At 39.6% G+C, this 24,658-nt stretch overlaps 1 protein-coding gene across 2 annotated transcripts in view; it reads right to left on the bottom strand.

The window, feature by feature from the left end:
- The window catches only part of SPTLC3 (serine palmitoyltransferase long chain base subunit 3), a 95,582-nt gene extending 89,461 nt beyond the window's left edge, over positions 1–6,121 (bottom strand). Inside the window, exons 1-3 of one of the 2 annotated variants that reach the window (XM_062610640.1) lie at positions 6,045–6,076; positions 4,056–4,498; positions 3,743–3,909 (exon numbers count right to left, since the gene is read on the bottom strand). In XM_062610640.1, the coding sequence (XP_062466624.1) occupies positions 3,743–3,856 (114 nt within the window). In that variant the 5' untranslated portion in view covers positions 3,857–3,909; positions 4,056–4,498; positions 6,045–6,076. Of the gene's footprint in view, positions 1–3,742; positions 3,910–4,055; positions 4,499–6,044 lie in introns of both variants that reach the window. The other variant, XM_062610649.1, reaches the window with a different exon arrangement.
- Positions 6,122–24,658: the final 18,537 nt, after the last annotated feature.

The following is a 24,658-nucleotide window of genomic DNA, read 5'->3' as shown; positions in this document are numbered from 1 at the left end:
GGCATCCGAGGAAATGATCTATCAAAAAAATTGCTGCATGTGTACTTCAGGAAAAAATGTTTCTATTAGACAAACATATTTATTGTTTTAAAAATCCAATGTTCTCTACAATGGACACCCAATCAACAGCAACATAACAGCAAAAGAAACCATTGTTAGGAAAGTACCTTCTCCTGAATACTACAATTGCATGAATAAATAGGTTACCTATTGAACTGTGCTTTGGATAAAAGCAAGTCCAGGCTACAAGTTCTGAAAGAACATGTCTTAAAAGCTCTAATGAAGTGAAAGACATGGCGCTCAACCAAGCCAAAGCTTATGTCTCACTGTGGACCACCTTCCAATGAATCATAGCATCACAGAATGGCTTAGGTTAGAAGGGACTTTAAAGTTCATTCAGTTCCAGCTCTCTGCTACAGGCAGGGACACCTTCCCCTAGACCAGGTTGCTCCAAGCCCTGTCCAACCTGGCCTTGAACACTGCCAGGGATGGGGCAGCCACAGCTTCTCTGGGCAATCTGTGCCAGTGTCTCACCACTTCTATTGAGAAGAACTTCTTCCTAATACGTAATGTAAATCTCCCCTCTTTCAATTTAAAGCCATCCCCCCTTGTCCTATTCCTACATGTCCTTGTAAAAAGTCCCTCTCCGAATTTCTTGCAGCCCTTCTTTAGGTATTGGAAGGCTTCTATAAGGATATATGCTATAAAGAATACAAGGATGCATGGCTGTGGGGATGTGGTTAGGCCTGGGTTCATTACTATGTGGGAATCTGTGCTATCAGCTAGAATTGAGTGAGTCAGACTTAAAATAATCACAGAAGCTATTCCAACCAGGAGTCCCACCCCAAAGGGGTAGATCTCTTTCCCCACAAAAGCAGTATCTCTTCTGGTAGGATGCTTCCCTGCTTCTTTATCACTCGGATACCTCCTTTCCTGTCCTTGGTATGCCACAGCTTGCTAGAAGCAAAGAGAACCTCCCTACTCGCCCACATTTGATCATCCCTAATTGCCTTCCCCAAACCATTAAACAAAATCCTTTCTTTGGTAACCTGGGGGTTTTGCTGTATCAGAATTGCTTCTCTTTTTCTGTCGTGCACTCAGAGACACAAAAAATGCCCTTACATCATTAAGATGAGAAACACATTGTTCCTGCGCCAGTGTTTTCCAAAGCAGCGTTTCCAAAGCCAACATTTCCTGAAGCCAGTGCTTCCTGTGGGCTCCCTAGAAAAAAGGGTTTATGGGGCAGATTTCTGCAAAGCCTGATGTTCCAGTCAGTCAGTTGTGTGCAGCTATTGCTACATAATACTGGCTTAGAAGCCTTCATTGTGCCATGCCCTTGCTGCAGCCTCTGTACCACCAGTTGCCTCTCTCAAACCAGAACACTCGCCTCTCCTCCTTGCAAAGAAACACAGCTGTAACCAACCCCGAGAGTTTCAGAACTGCCACAAGTCTTCAGTGCTAGAACCAGCATCATCAGTCATGTCCCCTGAATATCCTAGCACTGTATTTCACCTCCAATATAAGGTGTTTAGTAGTGAATTAATTTATTCAATAAGCAGCAAAGTACATATACGTGTGTGTACATGTGTGTGAAAGTGCTAGGGGAAATTGGGTCAAGGTGGAGAAAGAGCAAAAGAGAAGGGAGGAGGGAGGATGACTGCAATCATGACAAACCTGGGTCTGGTCCCTCACAGAATTCCTTGTGCACCCAGCTGCCATACTGCCTACTCTTCAGATCCCAGCTGTGAAGTGGGAAGCACACCTCAGCGAGGTGTTGCAAATACAAACACCCTGGAAGACTGCGTGAAGTGGTGCACCTAGAGCAGTATGCCATGTAAACAGCTCAGGTAGGAAGGAACAGTATCTGTTCATGTGGAATAGGATAAAGCATAAGTACCCAACAGGGTGAGGCAGCTGGGGTGGAGAAACAGACCAGACAGGAATGGGGAGATTCCTACCAGGAATGAGATTCCTGGTTCATACAGGACTCCTGTCTGTTATTGTTTCCTTCTTTCCTAATCTGTGTTTGAAGCAGGAGAGAGGTGAAATGGCATGTAATTCAGAACACAGTGCTAGACCCGGACATACCAAATCTGCCTGCGATAAGCCTCCTGAACTTTCTACGGCTTCACTTCCTCACCACTTCCTCAGCCATGGATGGTATTTGTCAGTGGTTCAGTGCTTCTTTCACACATCACATGGCAGGGTAAAGACTCTTTTCCTTCAACCACATGGTGTTTGTAAGACCTTACAAATCTAGCAGATACATCTACTAACATTTTCTTCCATTTCTTTGCCACCCCTTTCAGGCCAATCTTTATTTCCTTTTTGCTCACCCTCAGCAATATTCTTCTTTACTTCTCTAGCCACGGCTTTCCTATTAAGGAGGGTATTCTAACTAATCCCCTCATGGGAGTCTACTGCTTTCAAAACTGCTCACTTGCAGAAGGTTAGCAATAACTGAATGGCAAGGCTTATTGAAATTTGCCACTCAAAGTGAAAGCAGAGATTTCAGACATCATTGTGGCAAACAGCTAATACGTAAAATGATGACATATAAAAGGATGCCAGATTAGGTTTCTGGAAGTGAATCCCAAGAAAGGCCTTTCAATCATTGCACAAACATTTTTGCTTTCCTCATCCTACTACACAAGCCAAAGATTGGGAAACACCGGTACCAAGGGAGACACCTAAAGCAGACAACCATTAAGCATGACACTGGGTGTGCCTTCATTAGAGTGCTAGGTGTGTGAGAGCCCCATTTCGAGAAAGATATAAGATAGCAGTTTGGTTCTAAAACAGTGGAGCCCTCACCACAGCCACTGTCTAAAGCTTTCAGCAGGGATGGTCAGGTCAGTGCTCAGGCTCCAGAAGCAACCTTCTCCTCTCCCCTCTCACCATCACACCCCATTGTAAAGCCAGCCTTTTGCTCGTCGCTACAAGACTTTCTACTAATGACCACATCGTGATCCAGAATTAGGACACTTCAAGGCAGGCTGTAGGTTCTCAGAACAGGCATCACAGACAGACAACCTGTAGATTTGGGCTCTTTTGGCAGAGGCAAACCTTTGGTTTTGTGGTTTATTCTTTAGGTTGCTACCTGCCAACCGTGCTACAAAACGTCCACGTAAATGAGGAGCACTGGTTTCAAAGAGAACAGCTTGAGAAACTAGGAAGCAAACTGGCTCGGATTTTAAGCAGTACAAGACTGGAGAGGGCCGGCGTCAGTAAAGTGCAGGCATCAGTTAAACCAACCTTGCAGTAACGTAAACATCAAGAAAAGATAGCTTCCCCTGCATGTGGTTTTTTTTTGGTTGTACTTGTACAGCAATAAATCACACTTTATAAACTAATCCACACACACACTTTAAATTGATAAAACAGCATTCCATTAGTGGTTAATGCAACATAAAGTCAACTCCACCATTGGTTAAGCTTTAAGAAGGAAACTACTGCATTTCAGCGTGCAAGTGTTTGTTGTGTTCGATATGAACTAGAGACTAGTTAATCTGCAGGACCAGCAGTAAGTAGCTGGAGCATTCACAACTCTCATTGCAGTTTAGGATGACAGAAAAAAAATCAGTGTCAGGTCCCAAGATTGTAAAACTGAACATATAAACCCAATCCATGCAACCTGTTCAATGGAGACCAAGACTGCCATGAAACTAGCTTAATAAGTAATGGTGCAACTACTTATTTGTTTTCAATATTGAGGCAATTAGGGTAAACAATTAAACCTTACCTTCATTCCTTTCGTAATTCCATTTTTCTTATAGATTCCACTTTTTAAGAGGTTATTCTGTTTCTGATGATGGTGATGTAGATGTCCATTGCAGACAGCATTGGGATTAGCCATCTGTTTAAATTAGTCAGATTCCCAGTTCTCTAAGGGTATCTCAGGTCTTTCTACTACAAAAAAGACAGTGGGACGAGCAGATAAAGTTCTTGGTTAAGGCCTGAAAGATATCCAACTGGTCTGTCAGGATTTTCCGGGATGAGAGGAAGATCTATCTTTTGCAATACCTTAGAAACCTAAAACTGTTTCTTTCATATACCTTCAGCCCCAGCAGGCTAGATCGCGAAATACATAGCAGGACGTGTGCTCTTAAAATCTCTGAGGAATACGTCTCATTGCTGGCTATTGTATGAACACAGCTTCTATGAGTCAACAAGGCTGCTGCAGCTATCAAGAAGTGGGTGGATTCAGAGGCGGAGACACTTAAAGATACATTACCTCTTAAACATCTCCCAGTGAGGAGCATTAGAGTTTCTCCTCCTGGTTACACTGAACGTAGAGCTACGTTACTCCGTTTAGAGTAATAAAATGCTTGGAAAATTTAAATAGGGTAATCTTTAAAATTACAAGGTTCATCTTGCTCAGAGTGTATTGGCTGAAAAAGTAGTATTTCACTGAGTGGAACAGAACAGCTTTTTTTTCTTTTCTATTTTTTTTTTAATCTCTTCTTATATAAGTAGCATGATAGAAACAACATTAATCCTGCAAGGAAATGGAAAACGTTTCAGTGTTTAAATGACATTTTACCTAGAGCTAGAAACAATATATTTAGCTCTATCCTACAGAGTGTGCACAGGTGTTTACTGAAGTGAACTGTCTCTTTAAAATCAGTTTGGCCAGTAATAGGATAAATGGCATGCTATTATAACTAAGAGGAAATGGACTTTTATAAAGTTTATTCATCTAGTTTTAAAACAAGTTAGGTTTTAATCACATATGAAATTACTAACCAGGACTAACATACATCCTTGCTTCTAAGACACGAGGAAATACTCACATATAGTGTCTTTGCTGCAGCAAATTCTCATGTTTCAGATTTTAGTGGCAAAACATGAAAGCGTAAGAGTGTCTGGCAGCATCTGATAGAATCTCTTCCTCCCCAAATGATTACAATTATTACTGAGAGAGATTAAAGGAAAGCGTATTATAATATCCATTTTGGAAAACAGTAAGGATGAAAGGCTGGGAGAATAAAAACACTTGGAGTGTTTTAACTAGAAAAAATTACTGTGTCAGCAATGAAATGTAAGTGATATACAGAAAAAGCAGCCTACAGCCTGAGCATGTAGAACTTAAATATTTAGTGAGCCACTGTAAAGGGAAACACACTGCATTGGTTTTGAAAACTTGTCTTAGTCATGTATTGATTTCCTAGCATGTATTTTCTCCTTTGAAGTGGTTTGCAAAGTGGTGTATCTTCAATGGAAAAGTAGGAAATCTTTTGGTCCCTACCTAACATAGACCTGAAATGTGTTTAAAAGAAGTATCTCTGCATCTTTCCCTCTACATTTCACCTCATTTCAGAGGTGGCCTGCTGAAACTTCCATTAAGACCTGCAGAAAACCTCCATGATACACTATGGAGTACACCAACTGAAAAAGCAGTCCATTTATAACCAGGTTTGATTTTTATATCCTTTGAAAGAAGCCTTCTACTACATATTTCAATTAATAAGACAGTAGTAGTTTTGGTCAAGAAAATAGCCCCTTAACTGACTAGAATGACACAGAAAGATTAAAACACCAAAATGCTTTGCTTCACAATTATACCAGATTCACCATCAGAACTCAGATTTCCTAGGTTTGTCTTTTGGTGTTTTTTCCTAGGCCAGACTGCCTCATTTCTGTGTGAAACAGTCTTTTTTTAGGCTTCATTAAGGCATCTGCAAGGATAACTCAATTACAGATTAATCATGAATATGTAGTGATAAGATAAATTGGTCATGATAAGGGGCTAGGAGTTCATATCTACAAGGAGAAGACAGAGATTAGGACAAGCCAGAAGAAGGCTGAAAGAATGGTTAGTAATACTTTCCTACATCTCTCTCACCCATAGTACCACGACAGATACAGCACAATGATATAGAGCATACTCTCTGGCAACCCCCTCCCACCAAAATCTGTCTTCATTTGGGAATTGCTTCCTTGACTGTCACAGCAAAACTAAACCCTGTAAAACACATCATCTGTTCAGACAGTGACTGATCATCTTGATCCTGCTGTGATAAAGACAAGACAAGAAAACTTACCGGAGTAGACTTCTTCCCCTTAACAGTCCCAGCACCTCTGCCATATATGCTTCCCAACAGACTCAGCACCTTTCAGGGCACAAAGTGATATAATTAACATCTCAGGTGTGTCTTATTCTTTTTCTTTTTCCAATTAGGTTTATGGGGAAGTAGAATCTGATTAAATAACAGTTCAGGTGATGCAAATTCTGTCTCTAATCCCAGGCTGTAAGTCTACACCTTTTATCTATTTCAAGGCCTATGAAATATCAGTGCCCTTATATGAATAAAAAAGGGAATTAAATATGCTACATTAATTTTAGCTTTCAATGTCGTAATATTTAAGATCACAAACAAACACCACAAAAAAAATAGACTACTTTTAAATAAGAATTTAAATGAGCAATTTTAAAACCCTCAGAAAACAGCTATCCTTTAGGGTCTCTTTTAACCACACTGTAAAAGCCAGAGCTCACAAAACAAATACCACTGAGGGCTGAGTAAAATTCCTGCCTTGATTCCATTCACAGCAAAAGATTTACAGAAGGGATGAGTCTGGACAAATACACACAGATGATCTGTAAACAGGATGTGGTATTTCTCCTGCAGAAAAAGAAGTATGTTGAATTGTGCCCTTTAGAACTCCATCTTATTCAAAACCATCTGTTACTCAGGCTTCTATAACCGTATCTATCATGCTACTGATTAGCTGCGTCTAAATCTATTTGAAATATGAAAGTCTATGCATTCTGGACACTGGAGGAAGGACTCAGTAATGTACTTTGCAACACCAAAATGACCAGCAGTGGTACCCTGTCTCTTTTTACCATTCTGGGAGGCAAGAGATAAAAAAACCTTACTATGCTGACTATACAAGAACTGTGTGCATTTAACTGCAGGGGACCCCAATCCTGCTAAGATTGTATGTGCTCCTCACTTTGGTGGCTTGGGTTCTGGTCAGAAGTTACCCTTCATACATTGGCAAGAAGATGATGAATTTCTAAGGTCATTAGCAGACCACACACCATGCTCTATGCAGATGCCAGTAAAGCTTGTAAGCCATGGCTACGACTACTATAAATCTGTAGGAAAACCATCAGTGAATTCCCCAGATCTATCCTTTGCTTTGTCGTTATCATGTCAACGCCATTGGGTCTTTGCTGACTCACCTCTTGAAATCAGGATAAAAGTGTTTAAATCCTTTGTAAACGCACTGGGACTAATTGACAAGGAGTGTGGTGGAAAAGTAAAATATATACAGTTAATTAGCAGAGGTTTAACAACAGAGCAGGGAGAGAAGGGAGGGGTAGGGCTCTGTCTGAGCAGTCTCTCAGTACTTGAAGAAAACCACTTTTCTGCTATGCATTACCACTGTTACACAGGGTAGGTTAAAAGGTCGACCTTGGCTGATGAATTCAAGAAACAGGGACAAAACCATTTAGCCTTCCATTAGACTTCCAGCCCAGTCAGACCATGTAGAGTCATTAGGGTGGCCACAGGGTCCCCATGCATGATAGCACCACTAGATTACCTACTGATAAAAAGAGTACATGTTGCAAGAAAGCGTGAGAGCTGATCCCCAGAAACTGTAATGTCATAAGCCAGAATGATTTCCACACGGCCCATGCTCATCCCAGAGAACAGTTCCAGCCTAGTTGTGAAATGGTCTTACAATGTGGTTGCAAGACCTTGATGATTTCCCTTCATGACAGGTGTAAATTTACGTGCCACATGAAACAATAAGGAGCTACACAAAGGCAACTACCGTTTTTACGCTTATTTTCATTGGACAGACACCAGTGTCAAACCAGAGCTCAAAAAACTGGGTGCCTAACTCAGTTCCTTTGTTAAAAGTCATGGTTCTAATAACATTTAGTTTAGCTGCAGAGCATGCCCCCAGTTAAAAAGCATTCCTGCTCTCCCAATTGTTTATCTTACAACAGTAGTCTGCCTTATAAATTCTGTGTACCATTTTTGGCTTATTCTCTGTTTAGGACCCCAGTACATTGGGTACCTGTGGACCCATGGATATTGGAGACAATTCCTGCGCTGGATATGTAAATGACTTACAATATAGCAACACCAGTGAGGCTGAAATAAATGAACAAGTAGGGAGACACAACAATAAACTGACATAAGCAACAGCAAGCATCAGGTATCGGCTGGTCAGTCATCTCCCTGGGTGTCTTTCCAGAGTCACCCAGGCTTCATCAACACTGGCTATAGGCTCAACTTCTTAAATGTTCAAATGGAAGAACCTCAATCCACCTATGCTTCTTTAAACCCTATCTGAGTAGGGATATCTCCCTATTACCTGGGCATGAAACTGCACACCAGTGCTGATGGATCCCCTCAAGTGCCCTTGCACAATTACCCTTTGGTGGATAGAAAAAAGCTTTGAAATTGGTTAGGAAATAATAGTAGAGCATCTCAGAACCAAGACCCAACGGCATAGGTGGATGCATGCAACTAGCATTGCATCAGAGACATTGCAACATGGTACAACGATCAGGGCTCCTCCAGCTCTGGCAGGTCCATGCATCATCTGCAGAACCCTGGGGCTGGCACAGATCCCCTATTTCACCTCTGCAGACTGGGTGCTGGGGAGGAGAGAGGAGCACAAACAGGCTTCTCAGTGATGAGGTAGAGGGGGCTATATATTGTTTGACTTACATTAGTGTCTGGGAAGTTCAACCACAGGGAAACCTACAGTTTTGTTGGGTTGTGTGAAATCTGGAAGAGAGGTTGTGAGATCTCCAGAACAGGAAGGTCCTGCCAACAAGGAAGTCTTGCACCACTTAAGAGATAAAGTTCATTGAATTTACTGCAAAAAAAGCTTACATTTTTGCAAGAAAAAGCACAGCCAGAAGTGTGGGCACAGGTAGAAGAAGCTACGTCCAGGCCTAGGAACCAGGGCAGCAGGCAAGGACTTGGTGGGTGCAGTCTGACATCCTTACAGCCTGTTGTTGGACCCATCTATTGAAGAGACAGATTAGACTTATACAGTCACTTCATTACTTGTTATAAAAACCCGAGTGAAGCAAGAACGCCAGTGTAGCACTTTTGTCCTGTCAGCACGAACAAATGACTGTGTGCCAGGAAGCAACCTCTTTTTTGTATTTACTTTTTCTCCTACTTACATAAGCCTCTTTAACTTTTTCTCCACAAGCCTGCATCAAGTCTTGATGAGTTTTCCCCAACATTGCTCCTGTTCTAAGGGACAAGGAGGTTGCCATTCTGCTGACAGATGTCCTTCCTTCAAATCTCAGACTGCAACTAAATCTTAAAAGGGGTGAAAGCCTCTTCAAAGACTAACGGATGAAGAAGTGTTGCTTCATAGGTCAAAATGTGACTCCAGCCTTCTGAGCTTCATTGATTTTCCCTAGAAAATTCACTCTGGTTTGTGAACTATCAGGGTGCAAGGACTTCTTAGGGATCATGGATTTAAGCAGCTAAGGAAAAAAATCCTATTGTGCAAACTTGCAGTATTGATGCATGGATTCACACATTTGAGGGGTCTATAAATGACTGAAAATTTCATTTGCTATACTATGAAACTGCAGCACTCCATGCAACTGTCTTGCATTGAAAAAAACTGACTATCTTATTTTTTTCCTCCAAATGGGCCTTGAAAATTTGTTGTTATTCGGTATAGCAGCAGCCCAGAGAGATTTGCTGATTTTTAATCACAGAGGTTGGACATCACTACACAGAGGTGGGACTGAAACCTGCTTTCAGACTCATGCTTCAAGGAGGAGCATAATACAGCTCTGTAGAAAGTCACAGGCACACTGATACATGATGAGCACTTCCACAAAGAAAATACAGAATTCCACATTTTTCCATGGAGGTGGCATTTTCTGCTCCCTGCTTGCCATCTGATCTCCTGTCTCTAAAAGGAAAAAAACCCTCTATAAACTCCTCCAAATCCATCTTTGGGCAGTCCAGAACAGGTGTCACCTTTAAAACTTGACGCACCTCATTAATCCTCTCCAGCTCTTTTATTTGATGGATGGCTCAAGGGAAGCTCTTGGGAAACAGCATGAAGCAGGCAGAGACTTGATCTTTTACATTTTCCATCTGAATTTCATCCATATTGCTTTATCATCGCAATCTATTGTTTCTCTCTTGCTTTCAGATTTTTGCAGGCAGGCTCCCAGTAATGCACAAAGAGCTTTTGGCCTTCATCCATCCTGCCTGCCCACAAAATCCTCAGTGGGATCAGGAAAAAAAATCCCACAGACAAACACAGGGTAGCCACTGAAAATGTTGGGAATTCATATTGCATAGCAGCAAAGCAGTGATATATACATTTATTGGGAATCGAAGGTTTACTTTGATGTGAGTAAAGCCACTGACCTGTGTGAAATCTACATTACATATAAATCATAAATCAATGCACCCATTGAAAAGATGTGGAGAACGAGGTGCCCTGTATGAACACTTGTAAGACCACCCAGGCTGGCAGTTCCACATGCTTTCAAAACATTTCCTTCAGGCTTATAACTCCTGTAAAGACAGAGGTGAATTCAGTTGAATAACTTGATTACACTATGCTAATGAAGGGATCGGAAAATGGTTTTAAAATGTTCTTACCTCAGAAGCTGTTGGTTTGAGGGACTGGAGTGCCAGGGAAAGGCAAGAACGTTTGACGAAACCTCTGTCGAGAGAGGAGTAAAGTGTGAGTAATTTACATGTAGATATGTTTCTACTAATTGCTCTCTCTGAGGAGAAAGGGGAGAAGATTTCCTCACACCTACATGAAAGTACGCGTTTTCACAGGGAAGCTCAAACACTGCTGACTAGAGCAGATGCTGTATTTATGCTGCTTGCCCGTGGTGCAGAACATGGTCTGAATTTGGCATCCCACCGGCTCTATGTCTTTTGATTTAAGTTTGTATGCTCTTCAGAACAGGGCTCTTGCATACCGAACACCACACCTCCAAGTGCTTGTATAACAGTGGAAATAAATTCTCTTTCCTTGGAATGCAGAATAAACCTCACCAGACGATTCTGCTGTTTGATGTCAGTGCAAACAGAACTCACATGCACTAGTGAAGTTAATTCAAAGCAGACAGTATCACATGAATTGCCAGATCATTACTGATAACCCAAGTACCCTCAATTGCAGTGGACACATCTTAACCCCCAAACTAAACATGGTATCCATAAAGTTTCTCATTTTAATGGTGCATTCTGTTACACCCTCCTTGGATGTACTTACTGTTTCAGCGCTACAGGGAGAAGCTGCATTGAAACCTTAATGTACATTTCTCTGAGCAACAAATGCACCTAAAAGGAGATGCATGAACTAAGTGCAGTTGCTTTACTAATTTGAGTTATGCAGGACACTACTGTAGGTCTGAATGCCAGATTGTCTGATTCTTGCTTAGGTATCTCGTTTCTGTTATTTTACCACCTTAATGTGTAGCTGTTAAAAAGACAAATACATCTTGTTTCTTGCTACCCACAGATGTCATTCCCTCCTCCATAAGTGTCGAAGTTTCATTCACCATTTGCACTATAATAATATATTATTTAAGTGAATATATGTCAGGGGAGTAATGACTGTGAATAAGTTACTAGTTGTAGCAGACATCTTCAATTTCTAATGATATTATACTCCTAACTTTTGCCAGCAATGTGTCAGCAACTGGCATAAGTTTTGGTTGACATTTGAAAAACACTTTAGATTATGAAATCCATAGTTTGTTTACTATAGACTAGTAAAAGATGACAGACTGGCATAACCTAAGCTTCATGTACCAACATGCGCACATCATGTTGGATGTTATCCTTGAACTGTGAAAGGAAACCACACACTTCACATCTCCAGTTTATATTCCACAGCCATTAATGTTGAAATCTACTATTTAGGCCACTGTTCAGATAAAATTAATAACATTCTCTGGTTGGTTTTTTTTTCCCTGCTTATAATCAGAAGTACAGATCTTAAATATCCTAAATCTGCAGTAGCTCACTTACGTAAACAAAGGAGGCTGTAAGTTATGAGCAGGAAAAGCCCAAACAACACTAGGCTTCCAGGTAGCCAAGTTTCTACTAGTTAATCAGATGTATCATGAAGGAAAAGCATCATGATTCAGGATAACTCTTACTATGATTAGCAGTTTCTGCTGTCTTCTTGGCATGTGATTCTTATGGATATTTTTGGAAGTCAATTAATATTACAGGGCTGTGCTTGTCTGGACCATTTAAACCTGTTTTCCTGCCCATGGCAGGGGGGTTGGAACTAGATGGTCTTAAGATCCTTTCCAACCCTAGCTATTCTATGATTCTATTAAAACTTTGGATAAGGTTCCCTGCTGTTTTGCTGTCACTACCATTATTTTTGTAGTCCCTCTTTGGATTTTTTTTTAGTGTCTATAAGCTGAAAATTAAATTAGAATATCCTTTTATGGTCTAAAAAGTTTGCATAGAAGCACTGATTTTGGATATTTCTCTTGAGAAATGGAGCTTCTAAATTCCCCTTTCTTTCCCTTTTATTTATTCTACCATAAGTCCTCAGACAACATGTACTCTCTATTAACAGTCTGCCTTCATCATAACCTGATCTATTGGAAATTCAGTCGCAGCTGCGCTTTCCTCTTAGCTTTACCAGCTTAACTTTACTTTGCTTTGGGGTTGTTACATAGATTACAAAATTATTTTATCACTGTTATCATAATTTACTGGATACAGTTAATATTAGGTACTGAAATACCATAGAATGAGTTTAATATGATAATGATTTGAGACCTTCTCCTTTCCAAAACTCTTGGATGCATTTGAGTCATATTTTCAAGTACTAATGCAGTTGTTGCAAGCTGGGGCTCTCTCCTGACAGAAAGTTAAGTTCTGACAGCTCCAAAGGTGGAGGTTAGAAACACAGATGCTGCTGCAATGTTCTGATAGAATTACTGTAGGAGAGAGGGACTTCTTCTTACTTTTTCATTTCAAATAACTCTGCTTACTCCTGAGTGCAGAAAGAGGTTGGTACAAACATTTTGCTAAGACCTTCTCAGGTGGACATATTTAACTCCTGTCAGATAATAGAAGGGGAGAAGTAGAAATTACCTTGGGTTTGAAACCCCAAACTCTCATATTTGGGGAACTATTCACACCCTTAGCACAAGAATTACAAGTTTAACTTCTTCCACTCGCTGTACAAAACAGTCTTCTGGCAAATAATCACTGCTAGAGCAGTCAACAGTAAAAGAGGTAACCAGTTTATCACTTGTAAAGAGGACAATCAGAGCTTATCCACATCTCCCTTTCCAATCTGGATAAAACAGTTAACTTTCCTCAATTTCTATTTATCGAGCAAGTGATTTTACTCATTTTCTATTATTTTTTTAAGTATACCAATGAGAACACTCCTATCCTTCCCAAACTACAAGCATGCCCTGACAAAGAGAGTGTGTTCACCAAGACACAGAAGAAACTTAATAAACACTTCTACCAAACCCTTGTATTTGGTGTTCTGTAACAAGCTCTACTGCAGGTCTGAGTAGAAAAAGCCCAACAAATTTCCTTTTTTTTTTTTTTTGGTGGAACAACAAAATCTGCTTTTCTTTACTTACGAATCCTGCATCTCCTTGTTCTTTCATGATGTACAGTAAGATGACAGGAAAACAGTTGCAAATCATATACATATAAATGTACTTTCCCCCGGTTTCTTAAGCAGTCTTAGCAGCACTTGATCTGAGTGTATCCAGATGTCAGTCAGCTGTGAGTACTCATAACAATAGGAACTTACTGGTATTTTTGATATATGGTACACATATCTGGTTAGGAATCTGTACCCAACCCCAGGACATTTGTGGCACCAGAAACTTTAATCTTGCAAGGATTAAGCTGCACAGCTGATATGGTTCTGTCCCTATCTTATGACACAAAAATACAAAAGAATCTGACTAGAACGTTATGGTCAGGCAAAACCAAAAGCAATACAGAAAAACAGACCTAGACAAAAAGAATAACAGTATGGTAACTAGAAGCCTGCTGCAAAAATACAGCGGCAAGCATAAGTAAGCCTAGTATATACCCTTTTGCTCTAGCTTCTTCCACTTACAAGTATCATGTCATTACTACATTCTTACCTGGTATCTGATCAACAAGCTGGATCTGTAATTCTCACTCCTTAAATGAAAGACTTCTTTGTGTAGCTAGACCCAGTGAAGTCAACAGAAATACTCACCCAAGCCAAAAGCTGAAAGAAAGCTGAAAGAACTTTACAAGAACCAGGGAGAGGCAAAACCTTTCTTTGGCCATTTTTCTACATACCTTTTTCACCAGCGTTGTGAGCCATAGCTGTGTAACCTCTATAGCTGTCCAAAGCAGATTCCAGTCTACTTTTCTGAGACCTCCTGCCAGCCTGGCTAATTTGTTTGCTAGGCTTCATAATTTGGAACAAGCCAGTGTGGTATTGTCAGTGTTTCCAGTCACTGACGTGATGAATGGAGCAGAGACAGCTCTGTGCCATCTGTTCCTTCTCTCTGTCATCACCACATCAATTCAGACAAGTTGCTCTTAGCTACAAACATCTGGAACATTAAGACAACTGATATTTAACAGGGAAGAAAAATCTCCTTAGTATTACTAATGAAATTGAAACAGAAGTCATAGCTTCAACCTACGTTTAATGATGAAATTTAAGTCTCAGAGCAGGAAATTAAGAGGTGATTTCACACAAAGCTTAAAGGTTATTGCTCATTGTTCCTGTAACACAATTGTTCAGTGCTTCTGGAGGCAAGAGATTTATACAGGCCAAGATGAAGGCTAGCAATGGTACCCAGTTTAAAAAAAAAGTAGCATTGCAAAACACCCCAAAACCATTTTTAATCTAACAAGTGGCTCTTTTGCAATTCTTACTCATTCAGTGAAGCACTTCATGGGATTAAACCCAGTGAGGTCAATAACCCTACTCATCCAAGTAGTAGTTATGCTTCAACACATTTTTATTAGCAGTACTAAACTTAGTGACATGATACAGTAGATTATTTGCCTTCTCCATTGCCAGTGAACAAAGCATTTCAAGACATGACACAGGGTTGTGTTAAATACGACCCCATACATGGGCTTTCTATAGTCTCATTTCCTGCTATTGTTGCTTGTAGTTTTGCTATTCATCATTTCAGTTCTGTATATTCTACCTTTTAGGGGAATACAGGCTGAGAGAGGATAGATAGATAGATAGATAGATAGATAGATAGATAGATAGATAGATAGATAGATAGATAGAGATAGAGAGATGGATAGATATATATATAGAGAGAGATTAGATAGATAGATAGATAGATAGATAGATAGATAGATAGATAGATAGATAGAAAGATAGATAGATAGATAGATAGATAGATAGATAGATAGATAGATAGATAGATAGATAGATAGATAGATAATCTGTGTTTATGGCATTATGGTAAAGAGCTATTAGCCAAGTTGCCTTATAAAGCCTAAAATGTCTTCATTCAGTTGCCTCATGATACTTTACTATGGTTGACATTAGTTATTTTTACCCTACACTGTCAAACAGATGGAAGAAACCAAATTACTGTTCACTTTGTCTGTTTCCAGATCCATTTGTTTTCTGTTTTCACTTGTGCAGAATTTCTTGTGTCTTTTGAGACTTCTGCTTCATCTATGGTTCTGCAGACTCAGTCATCATTCTGTTTTCAGCAGACTTAGCAGCAATTCATCCTCGATTTCATGCCCCCATGAAGTCAATGGGGCTCTGGAGAAGTACCAAGGGTCAGATGGGAGGATGAAAGGGTGAATGAGAATTTAAAAAATCATCCTAGAAATTGATGCCAAATGCAGGAATGCCAACATTACAAAATTATCCCAGGAATTTTAAAAATCCACAGAGTTCTGAGACAAATATTTTCTGAGATTGGTTGAAGCCTTACATTTAACCACACCGTAGAATTTTGTCAACCAAATAAAACGTCGTTGTTCCTTACTTGGGGGTACTTGTATTTAAGATTTAGTGTACAAGTCTGACCCATCCTACATTTGCTACAGAAGCTTTAGGAACACACTCTGGTATTCCAAAACACTGTTTCAGGAGCTTGGACTCCACAAGTTCAGCTCACAGCTGGTGCATATGCCAGCAAATAAAAGAAGGCTGCTCAGAGCAGCAGGTTCTGTTTCAATACATCAGTTTCAGTCACAATATTTTCATTAAACACACTCTTACAGGAACCCAATTTACATTGGGGTCTTGTAACTGCCATGCCAAGACGCTGTAAAACTAAAGCTTCTTTCCTCCAGTGTTTATTCACTTTTATATTCCATGTAATCTCCGATTTTGATATTATGCAAGGTAAATTTGATAGGCATCAGTAAAGAAATGGAACCAAGGGCTGCTTTTTTCCAGTAGTTCTTTTTTGAAACTAATCTCTGTGTCAAACAAAGCAGCATATTTTATATCACTGGAGAAGTCTAGGCAAGTTGGGACTTAGAGGACTTTTAAATGGGCCTCATTCTACTTTCCAGCTATGTGCATTCATCCCTTAGCCTGGAGAGGTTACTGTTCCGGCTATATTTAGCAGTCTACTGCTTCCAATGGGTTTCAAAGCAACCTTTCCTACACATGTGACTAACCGAAAATAAAGTTCTTGTGCTGCTTTTTCAATGTTACTGAAAATTCAAGCTTTTAAGTGATCCTGTGCAACTTACTCTGAGACTAGCGCATGTCCTGCAGTTCCGGTGCTTTCACTGCAGCTAACGGACATCCAAAACAGTCCTTTACCTCAAGTAGTTCTTTTCCTCACCTGCTATTCCCTATGCTGGCAAACAGCAGCTGGTGTCATGGATTTACTGCAGCATTAATGCTGTTCCTTTGCGTATGGTTTCTTTCTCTTTGCTGGAGGAAAGCAAGCTGAAAATAGAACAGAGGTGACTCAAGACTTCCGACTGGGATAGACAAGAGCTAAATACTCAGCAGGGAAGGTGAGAACTGAAGGTGAGGGGAAGCTCCATAGACTCTCTTTTCATTGAATACAGGTGTACAGATGAAGGTGGGGGGGAGCAAGGATTGGGAGAAGCTTTGGAGACTGAGGTTTACTATTGTACTTCTGAGAACTAAATATGAGGAAAAAGGTATTACTCCTTCTTTCCTTTCCACGGCCACCACCATGATGCAAACTCCAACCTTTCCCTTGTCAGCTCTAGCAGCCAACTTACCTCCTGAGATTTCTAGTCCTAGTAATGGAAACAGCTGAGGCACAGCCATTTTATTGCCCTAGCTGCCAGCTCTTTTACATTATACCTAAGGCGGTCATTAAACAGATTTGGCAGAAGTACTTGATTTTGGGGGTCTGTAGCCCAATGAACCAACAGATTTACACCAACAGGATTAGTAGAATGTGTGCTGCTCCTTGTCATGTAAGAATTTCAGAATTCTGATACTGTTTTTAACCTTTTAAACCAGTGTGAAGATGACACCCTCATGAGGCTCCTGAGGCCAGGAGACACCATTAATCTGGAATCATTAGATCACTTCATTCAAGATTAGTACAATTTTACTCAGTTTGGTGCTCTCTAGACCATAGCCTGGTGCTCTATAAATGATCTGGGTTTGACTAAAGGATCTCTCAAGAAAAAAATCCACTAATTTAACCAGAATTCCTCAACAGTGGAAAAAGTAATACTTAAGCAGTCTGTTCAGGACTACCCAGGTCCAGATTTTGATGTTTGAGACAAAGACATAAACACACACACACAAATCAATAGTTCTGTGTGAAAACTCAGGTTCTGTGGTACCTATGCACTGAGTCATGGCCCTCTCACTAAGAATACACATACAAGTCTACTGACCTCAACTGACTCTTGGCACTCCAACCAGATTCAGATTTACACCTAGACAGGCTGACAGCAGACTCTATCTAGGCCTAGCTTAAGATTGCTTGTATTCCTACTAGCTTAATTCACTGCTTTACTGAAACTTTATGGGAAAGTCAGATATTCACCCTGACATCAAGCACAGAAAGTTTCAAACCAAAACTACCTTCCAATGATGCTTCAGACAACACTTGAATTAACTTCAGGAAGCAATCTAATCAAAGAGAAATCCCAGATTTCATAGAGTTTAAAACAGCAAGAAAATCATCCACATATTTTCTGTTTTGCATATATTCTTATTTAGAATTGTCATTGGACTTTACAAGAACTCAAACCACTGTTCACATAATGACCTTTTGATAACACTGAACAGCTTTGAATTAAGTCTTTTTGTCTAACCAGTCACTCCCAAAACACCAAAGCTTTTCTTGCAAACACCCCTGCCTTCCTACTATTGTTACATGCATACTTTGAATATACCCAATCAAATTATTACAGCTGTCCACAGTGTAAAGGTAAGGCTGAGAATAATTGTTTAGAAGATACAGCAAAATTCCTGACCATTCTTATAAAGTTTCTCAGATCATGATTATTAAATGTGGTTACAGATTTGAATTTTCTGTACACCGTAGTCATGGCCTTCTTAAGACCTCACTGTGTATGTACCTCTGTCCCTCAGCATCACATTCAATAAAATCCAAGTTGTTTTGCTACTTTTTAATATTATAAGATCACTAATTATTACTGAGTTAACTAACACCAGTAAAAAGCAAAGACTCTTAGGTTAACACTAGGTGATGTGGCAACAAAAGTCAGGATACTGCCTTGTTTAGTGTTTGTTCTGACCTCATGGCATACATGATGATGTGTGATCCTGATGGAGGGTGGATCAGATACTAGGATTTCCCAAGTAATTCACCAGGACTATGAAGTTCTTTGTCAGTTCAAAGCTGATACTCTTGATATGTATTTACTGGACTCACATTCGAGCTCAGTACTGAGAGAGGATTCTTTTCCCACACTCAGAATTGCCAACTGACACAGTTTAATCAATGGTCCATTTAATGTTTTCTCCTGCAGTCTTGGCTCTTAGAGCAATGGGACTTTGTGAGATTAGCTTTATAGTTTGGTTTGTTTTTTTGTTGGTTATTTGTTTTAAATGACAGTATAGGAACTGAGATTTTCAGGTGATACATGGCTGTGGGAACTAAGCTTCAAGATAAACAGCCAGTCTGGTGAGATCCACTTTGAACCTGAAGCCTTGGCAATTCTGTCTATGCAGCATTTTGTGATAGTTATTATCCTCTGAGACCTGGATGAGTGTTTCTTCCAATAAACCCAAGTTAATGAATTGCATTTTTAATTTTCAACTGACCTTCTACACTTGAATTTTATTTTCATAGCTTAGTTACAGATAGGAAGCAGCTCACATTACTACTGCTGCTGTCCAGGGAACTAAAAAAAATACTTCATAGAATTTTCTTGTTTTTCAATATTCCTTTTGAGTCAAACCCAAAATCGTTTAGAAAATGTTTTCCTAAACAAACACTTAAACCCATTCTAGTTACCAATTTTGTGTTTTACCTTTTGAATTTGTCTCTGGAGGGAGAGGGAGAAGTTCCCATAACTGATAGACTGTTTTTTTAGTGGGAGGCAGAAGTTCAAGTTCATTCTTGGCCAGATCCATAACAGATTCTCAGCCCTTTTCTGTAGCAGGCACTCAAACCACTGGATTCACGTCTTTCACTCTCTCACACTATAGCCAAATAAAATTTTATTCATGTTCCTCTAAGGAGCATTTTTCAATAAAACACATTAAGAATAAGTACTGGTTTGGGAAAATAAGTTCAGAACTTCCTGAACCTTCTGTTCCTCGGAGTTTTTTAATACTCCCTATTTTACCAATTTACAGCATGTTGGTTTTTTTTCAAAATAAATAAAGCATATTGTAAAATCAGCTATAAATCCACAGAAAGTTGCCTTTAAACCTTCATTCTGTTTAACTGAAGAATATTTAGATGGTTTTTTTAGAGGGCACTTTACTGGGGATCATTAATATTGGGCTTAAGTGAGCCAAATAAGACAAAATACGAAACAATACATTGCTGTAGCTGTCTTGGTGCTAACTCTTAACAACTTAGGTTCATAACCAGTAGGATTTGTGTCAAACAGATCTCAATGAGGCACAAGTATTAACCAAAATCTGGAAGAGCATGTGGTACAGCCAGGTTGGACGGGGTTTGGAGCAGCCTCGTCTAGTGGAAGGTGTCCCTGCCCATGATTTTTAAGGTCCCTTCCAACCCAACCATTCTGTGATCTGTTCTATTCCTTTGGCAGTTGCTCACTCTCAAAATTTGAACAAACATGAAATGGAACTTCTCCTGACATGTTATATGGCATGAAGATATTAGTGTAAGCATATATTTTAAGTTTATTAGCTTTTTTAAATTCTCGAGAAGCTTCTCATCTACTAAGATGTCACAGACATGAAGGCTCATTTTCTTATTTATCCAAAACTTGATATGTAAAACTGGAGGAATAAAGGACCTTAAAACTGCTCAGATGAATGAACTTGTACTGACCTCTGATGGCTGTGAATGTGTATGAAACAGTAGTGCAATTTGTGCTTCCTTAGGAGCTCCAGTACTCTGATTAAAATGATGTTGACACCACAAGAAAAAAAAGCTCTTTCAAGACGGAAACCAAATGATTTACAAGGGAGTCCTGAGGTTATTTTTGCTTTGCATCATCATTTTCCTTTGACAGCATAATGAAAATGTATACAAGTGTTTGCAAGAAAAGTTATTGCCAATGGAAAGTCTGTTTTTCTGTCTTTCAGCTGTTTGAAAACTGCACAAGAAGGTTTTATTGAAAAACCTGTCCAGCTTATTCCGTCTTTATACATGAGTTCATCTTTCTGATCACAGGGAAGAAAACACATGAAGCATGAAATGGCTACCGAGTTCACAATCATAGAATCACAGAATGGTTCGGGTTGGAAAATACCTTGAGGTCACATAGCTCTAACCCCCCTGCCATGTGCATGAGGGACACCTCACACTAGACTGTGTTGCCCAAGTTCTGCCCAGCCTGGCCTTGAACACTGCCAGGGATGGAGCATTTACCACTTCTTTGGGCAAAATACACCATAGAAGACCTGATTCCTAGTACTGCTAAGTTGTGAGAATGAACTTAACCAAAAAGGTTGGCAGTCATCATCATTCTGTCAAGATTTTCTCCAAAGGGCTTGTCAGAAATGATCAGAGGCAAACTCTGATCATTTCTAGGGCTTTATGCAGGACTCTGATTAGCAGCAACTTTCAGCTTCTTAAGTGGAAATGTCACTATTACTAAAAAAAAACCCCAAACACCAACATTTGAGTCTTAAAAAGATTAAAACAAGCTCCAAAATCTTGATAAAAGAAGCTTGGGAATGAAAGAAACAAGTGCAATGGTACCTTACCTGCAGGAAGAAGCTGCAAGCCAAACACCTACTTTGCATATCTATCAAAGACTGTAGAAAACACCTACCTTTTGAGCAGGCCGAAAGAATCACATCTCACAAAAGCATTACAGCAGAAGTGGAACACAGTCCATATAAGCAAAAGTTCTTTTGCCTTTCCAACAATGGACCACTAAGTTTCCAAGAAAATCAGCTGGTCACTAGTATAATTGTTCCTTTGTAAAAAACTGCTCTGTGAAAGTGACACCCTCTGTATGTCAAGGGTCATATTTGCTGACTTGGGTGACTCAAGATATAAATTACAAAGTGAAGCTTGACTCTCAGTGCTTGGGTTGAATGGCTGAGAAGTTAGAGACTTTATTTCCTCTTGGTTGACCACATTGCACAGAGCAAGGCAGAGCTGAGGAAATAACCCACACCCCATTACAGAGCAGGATGGGGTGTAAGGATGGTGATGAGAGCAGCACTCTGTATGTGATAATCTCTTATCACTTCTACCTGTGTTACCTTGATGAGGCAGAGTGACTCATGCAATTGTAATAGAGGTGGTGACCTGGTCTCTTGTCCTGAAGTATTTCTGGTGACATCAAGAACTTGTTAGAGTGCTCGGACGCAACAGTGAACCACTCCAGGCAGCGTACTTGAATACTGGCATATGACCAGTGTCACTTCTGTGCTCCATCTCAACTCCATATTCAATCCCCCAATACATACCAGCTGCCTCAGGAAACCTGTTCAATCCCAAAAGGGAAAAAAAAAAAGCAACCTACATCAAAATCTTTAATATCTCTAAAACATTTCTAAAACATTGTTCCTGGACATTCAACATCACAATGTTCATAGAGATCCAGTAACAAGGCATTGGAGCCAAATAATGGTTCATGGCGAATTCCACTAATTCAACTCAAATCTCTGGCTTAGTTGGGATTCAGTAGACACTGGGAGCCCCCCTCACTTTCTTACATTGACTTAAATATGGATGTTCAGTGCAAGTTTCCTCTTGCCAGTTGGGTTTTCATAGCAGCAGGAATATTTAAAACTAAAAGAGAAAATAAAAGCCTGTTGGTTTCTATAACCAGATTGAAAGATTTTTGGTCTTAAAGTTGAGTCCAAAGTAATTAAGTTGGAGAAAAAGCTTCCAATTTCTTTTGCTGGGCACTGAATCAGGTCCTGGGAGCTCAAAATCACAAAGGGAAACATGAAACCAGCTACAGAATTTCCATCTTGTTGGATGGTCTGACTTTTCCCAATTTTATTTTGTCCTACTTGGGAGAAAAATTGATATTCATAAAATACTAAGCAGACTTGCAATTCTAAAATGCCTTTGATTATTTTGTATTAAACCAGAAAATGCAGCATAATAGCCTCTCAAAATAAAAGGAAATGAGAAAGGCAAAAGTCAATAAGAAAATATAAACAAAATCAGGTTGTTGATTGTTTTGAAACATTTACAAACATATCTGTCAATGGTACAGTTGGGATGGGAATAGTCATGCAAAAAATTATTCTGATGGAACTTCATTTTCCCAAAGGAAGTATAAAGGCAGTAGTCTTGGCACAGCAACCCTCATACCCTAGACATTACCAAGAGCCTTTCCTGAATTACAGAGGTTCAGTTGCTCTGCAGGGAAAGGGCAAGGAGGGTGTTATGCCAACTTGATAACACAAGGCCACTAAGACACCGTTTCAATGTTTGGTTTAAATTAGAGAAGCCTCATTACTACACAATATTACTGTATGTAAAGACGGGGACTTAAAAGGTTGAACTTGCCAGACAGGATTTGAATCCTGAAAAGCTCTTGCCAATCCCAGCTAGTCGGAACCTGATGCTGGATAATGCACTTTTACTCAAAAGCACCTTAAGCCTAAAGTGGTCATAGAGAAAAAAAAACAGCCATTGAGGCAAAAATCCCTGCTAAATCACAGCATCCTCTCTGCACCTGTTTCCACCTTCTTCCAGGGCTTTATGCTGTCAGAGAATTGGGCTTTGGCAAAATCAAGAACCTTGTTTTACTGTATCGGAGACTTCTGTGACATAAGATATATCACTACTTGTAAGCTTTAAATACAAGCAGGTGTGGTTTTATGCAAGAAAAAGCAAAGGACATAGTGGTCATGAAAGAATGAGCTCTTAGCTTACACTGCTTAGGTTTTTGACAGGCAGGTAATATTACGTGCTATGAATTGAGTGAGAAAATACAGCTGGCGTGGTGCAGCACAGCACTTGGGTGAAGTCTAAAATCAACAGGAAAACTACTCATTTGCAGGTGAAGAAACAGAATATTGTGAGTGACTCAAGTCACATTTCCTTTCACCAGAGAACTGTTGAAAAGTGGTGCCTGAGTGGCACTTGCAGACCTGCTGCTGCACAGACAGCAAGCACTGGTGGCTAGCAAGCCTTTGAGCTATAGCCTGCTCTCACATAGATACATTCCAACATCCAGAAATATACCCTTTTTAATTTGTTATTTAATAGTATCAGCACATTAAAGTGTCCTGAGAATGCAGTGAATCATATATATACATATGTATATGTTTAGAGACTTTAAAATTAGAAGACAGCATATATGCACACACACATCATCTATGTTGGTTTTCATTTTTGCCCTGGCTTGGGTTGTGCCAGTTGGATGATGGGTTAATATTAAGCATCATTATTTAAGACTAGAAATTCAAGTGTATGTCTTCAATTACTGGAGTGTCCTTAATACTGAGATTGATTTGTACAATCTGAAAAACATCTAAATAATAAACATTTTGGGTCAAGTAATTCCTTCATCAAATGACTTTCACATCAGCGTCAGAAACATATTACAGAGCATATAATTCACAGTTCATTTTCTGGGATAATCACACAATTAGCAGGAAAATTGGCCAATTTATCAAAAATTTGATTATGTTTGAGAGCATTATGTTAAATCCATCTTATGCTCATTTGAATTTTGGTTTCTGAACTGCCACTATTAGCACAGATTGATGCCCCTGGCTTTGGCTCCAATCAAATCTATACCTAAAACTTTTTGGAAGAAGAAGATAAAACTTGTTTTACCATTAAGCAGAGAAAGTAAAATTGAATTCAGACTTAGTGGAAGACTTTTCAGTTTGGTGAGGCAGAAGGATTTTTTAATCTATATTGGAAAGAGTTGGACGCTCATCAACTTCTTGGCTCTCTTCAGTAGACAAAAAAATATTGCTGGTAATGTATTTTCTAGCAATACATAAGAATATTTAAGCTGAAACACTTTATGCACTTTGTTGACCTCAAAAATATGGTCAACCTTTGTTGACCACATTAGTCAACAAAGTTGACTGTTATAAATAGAGACTA

The sequence above is a fragment of the Pezoporus occidentalis genome, unplaced genomic scaffold (genome assembly GCF_034315485.1).
Source record: "Pezoporus occidentalis ecotype Australia unplaced genomic scaffold, CSIRO_AGI_Poc_V1 ctg10, whole genome shotgun sequence".
NCBI lineage: Eukaryota > Metazoa > Chordata > Aves > Psittaciformes > Psittacidae > Pezoporus > Pezoporus occidentalis.
This window is presented reverse-complemented; position numbering and strand designations above follow the sequence as displayed.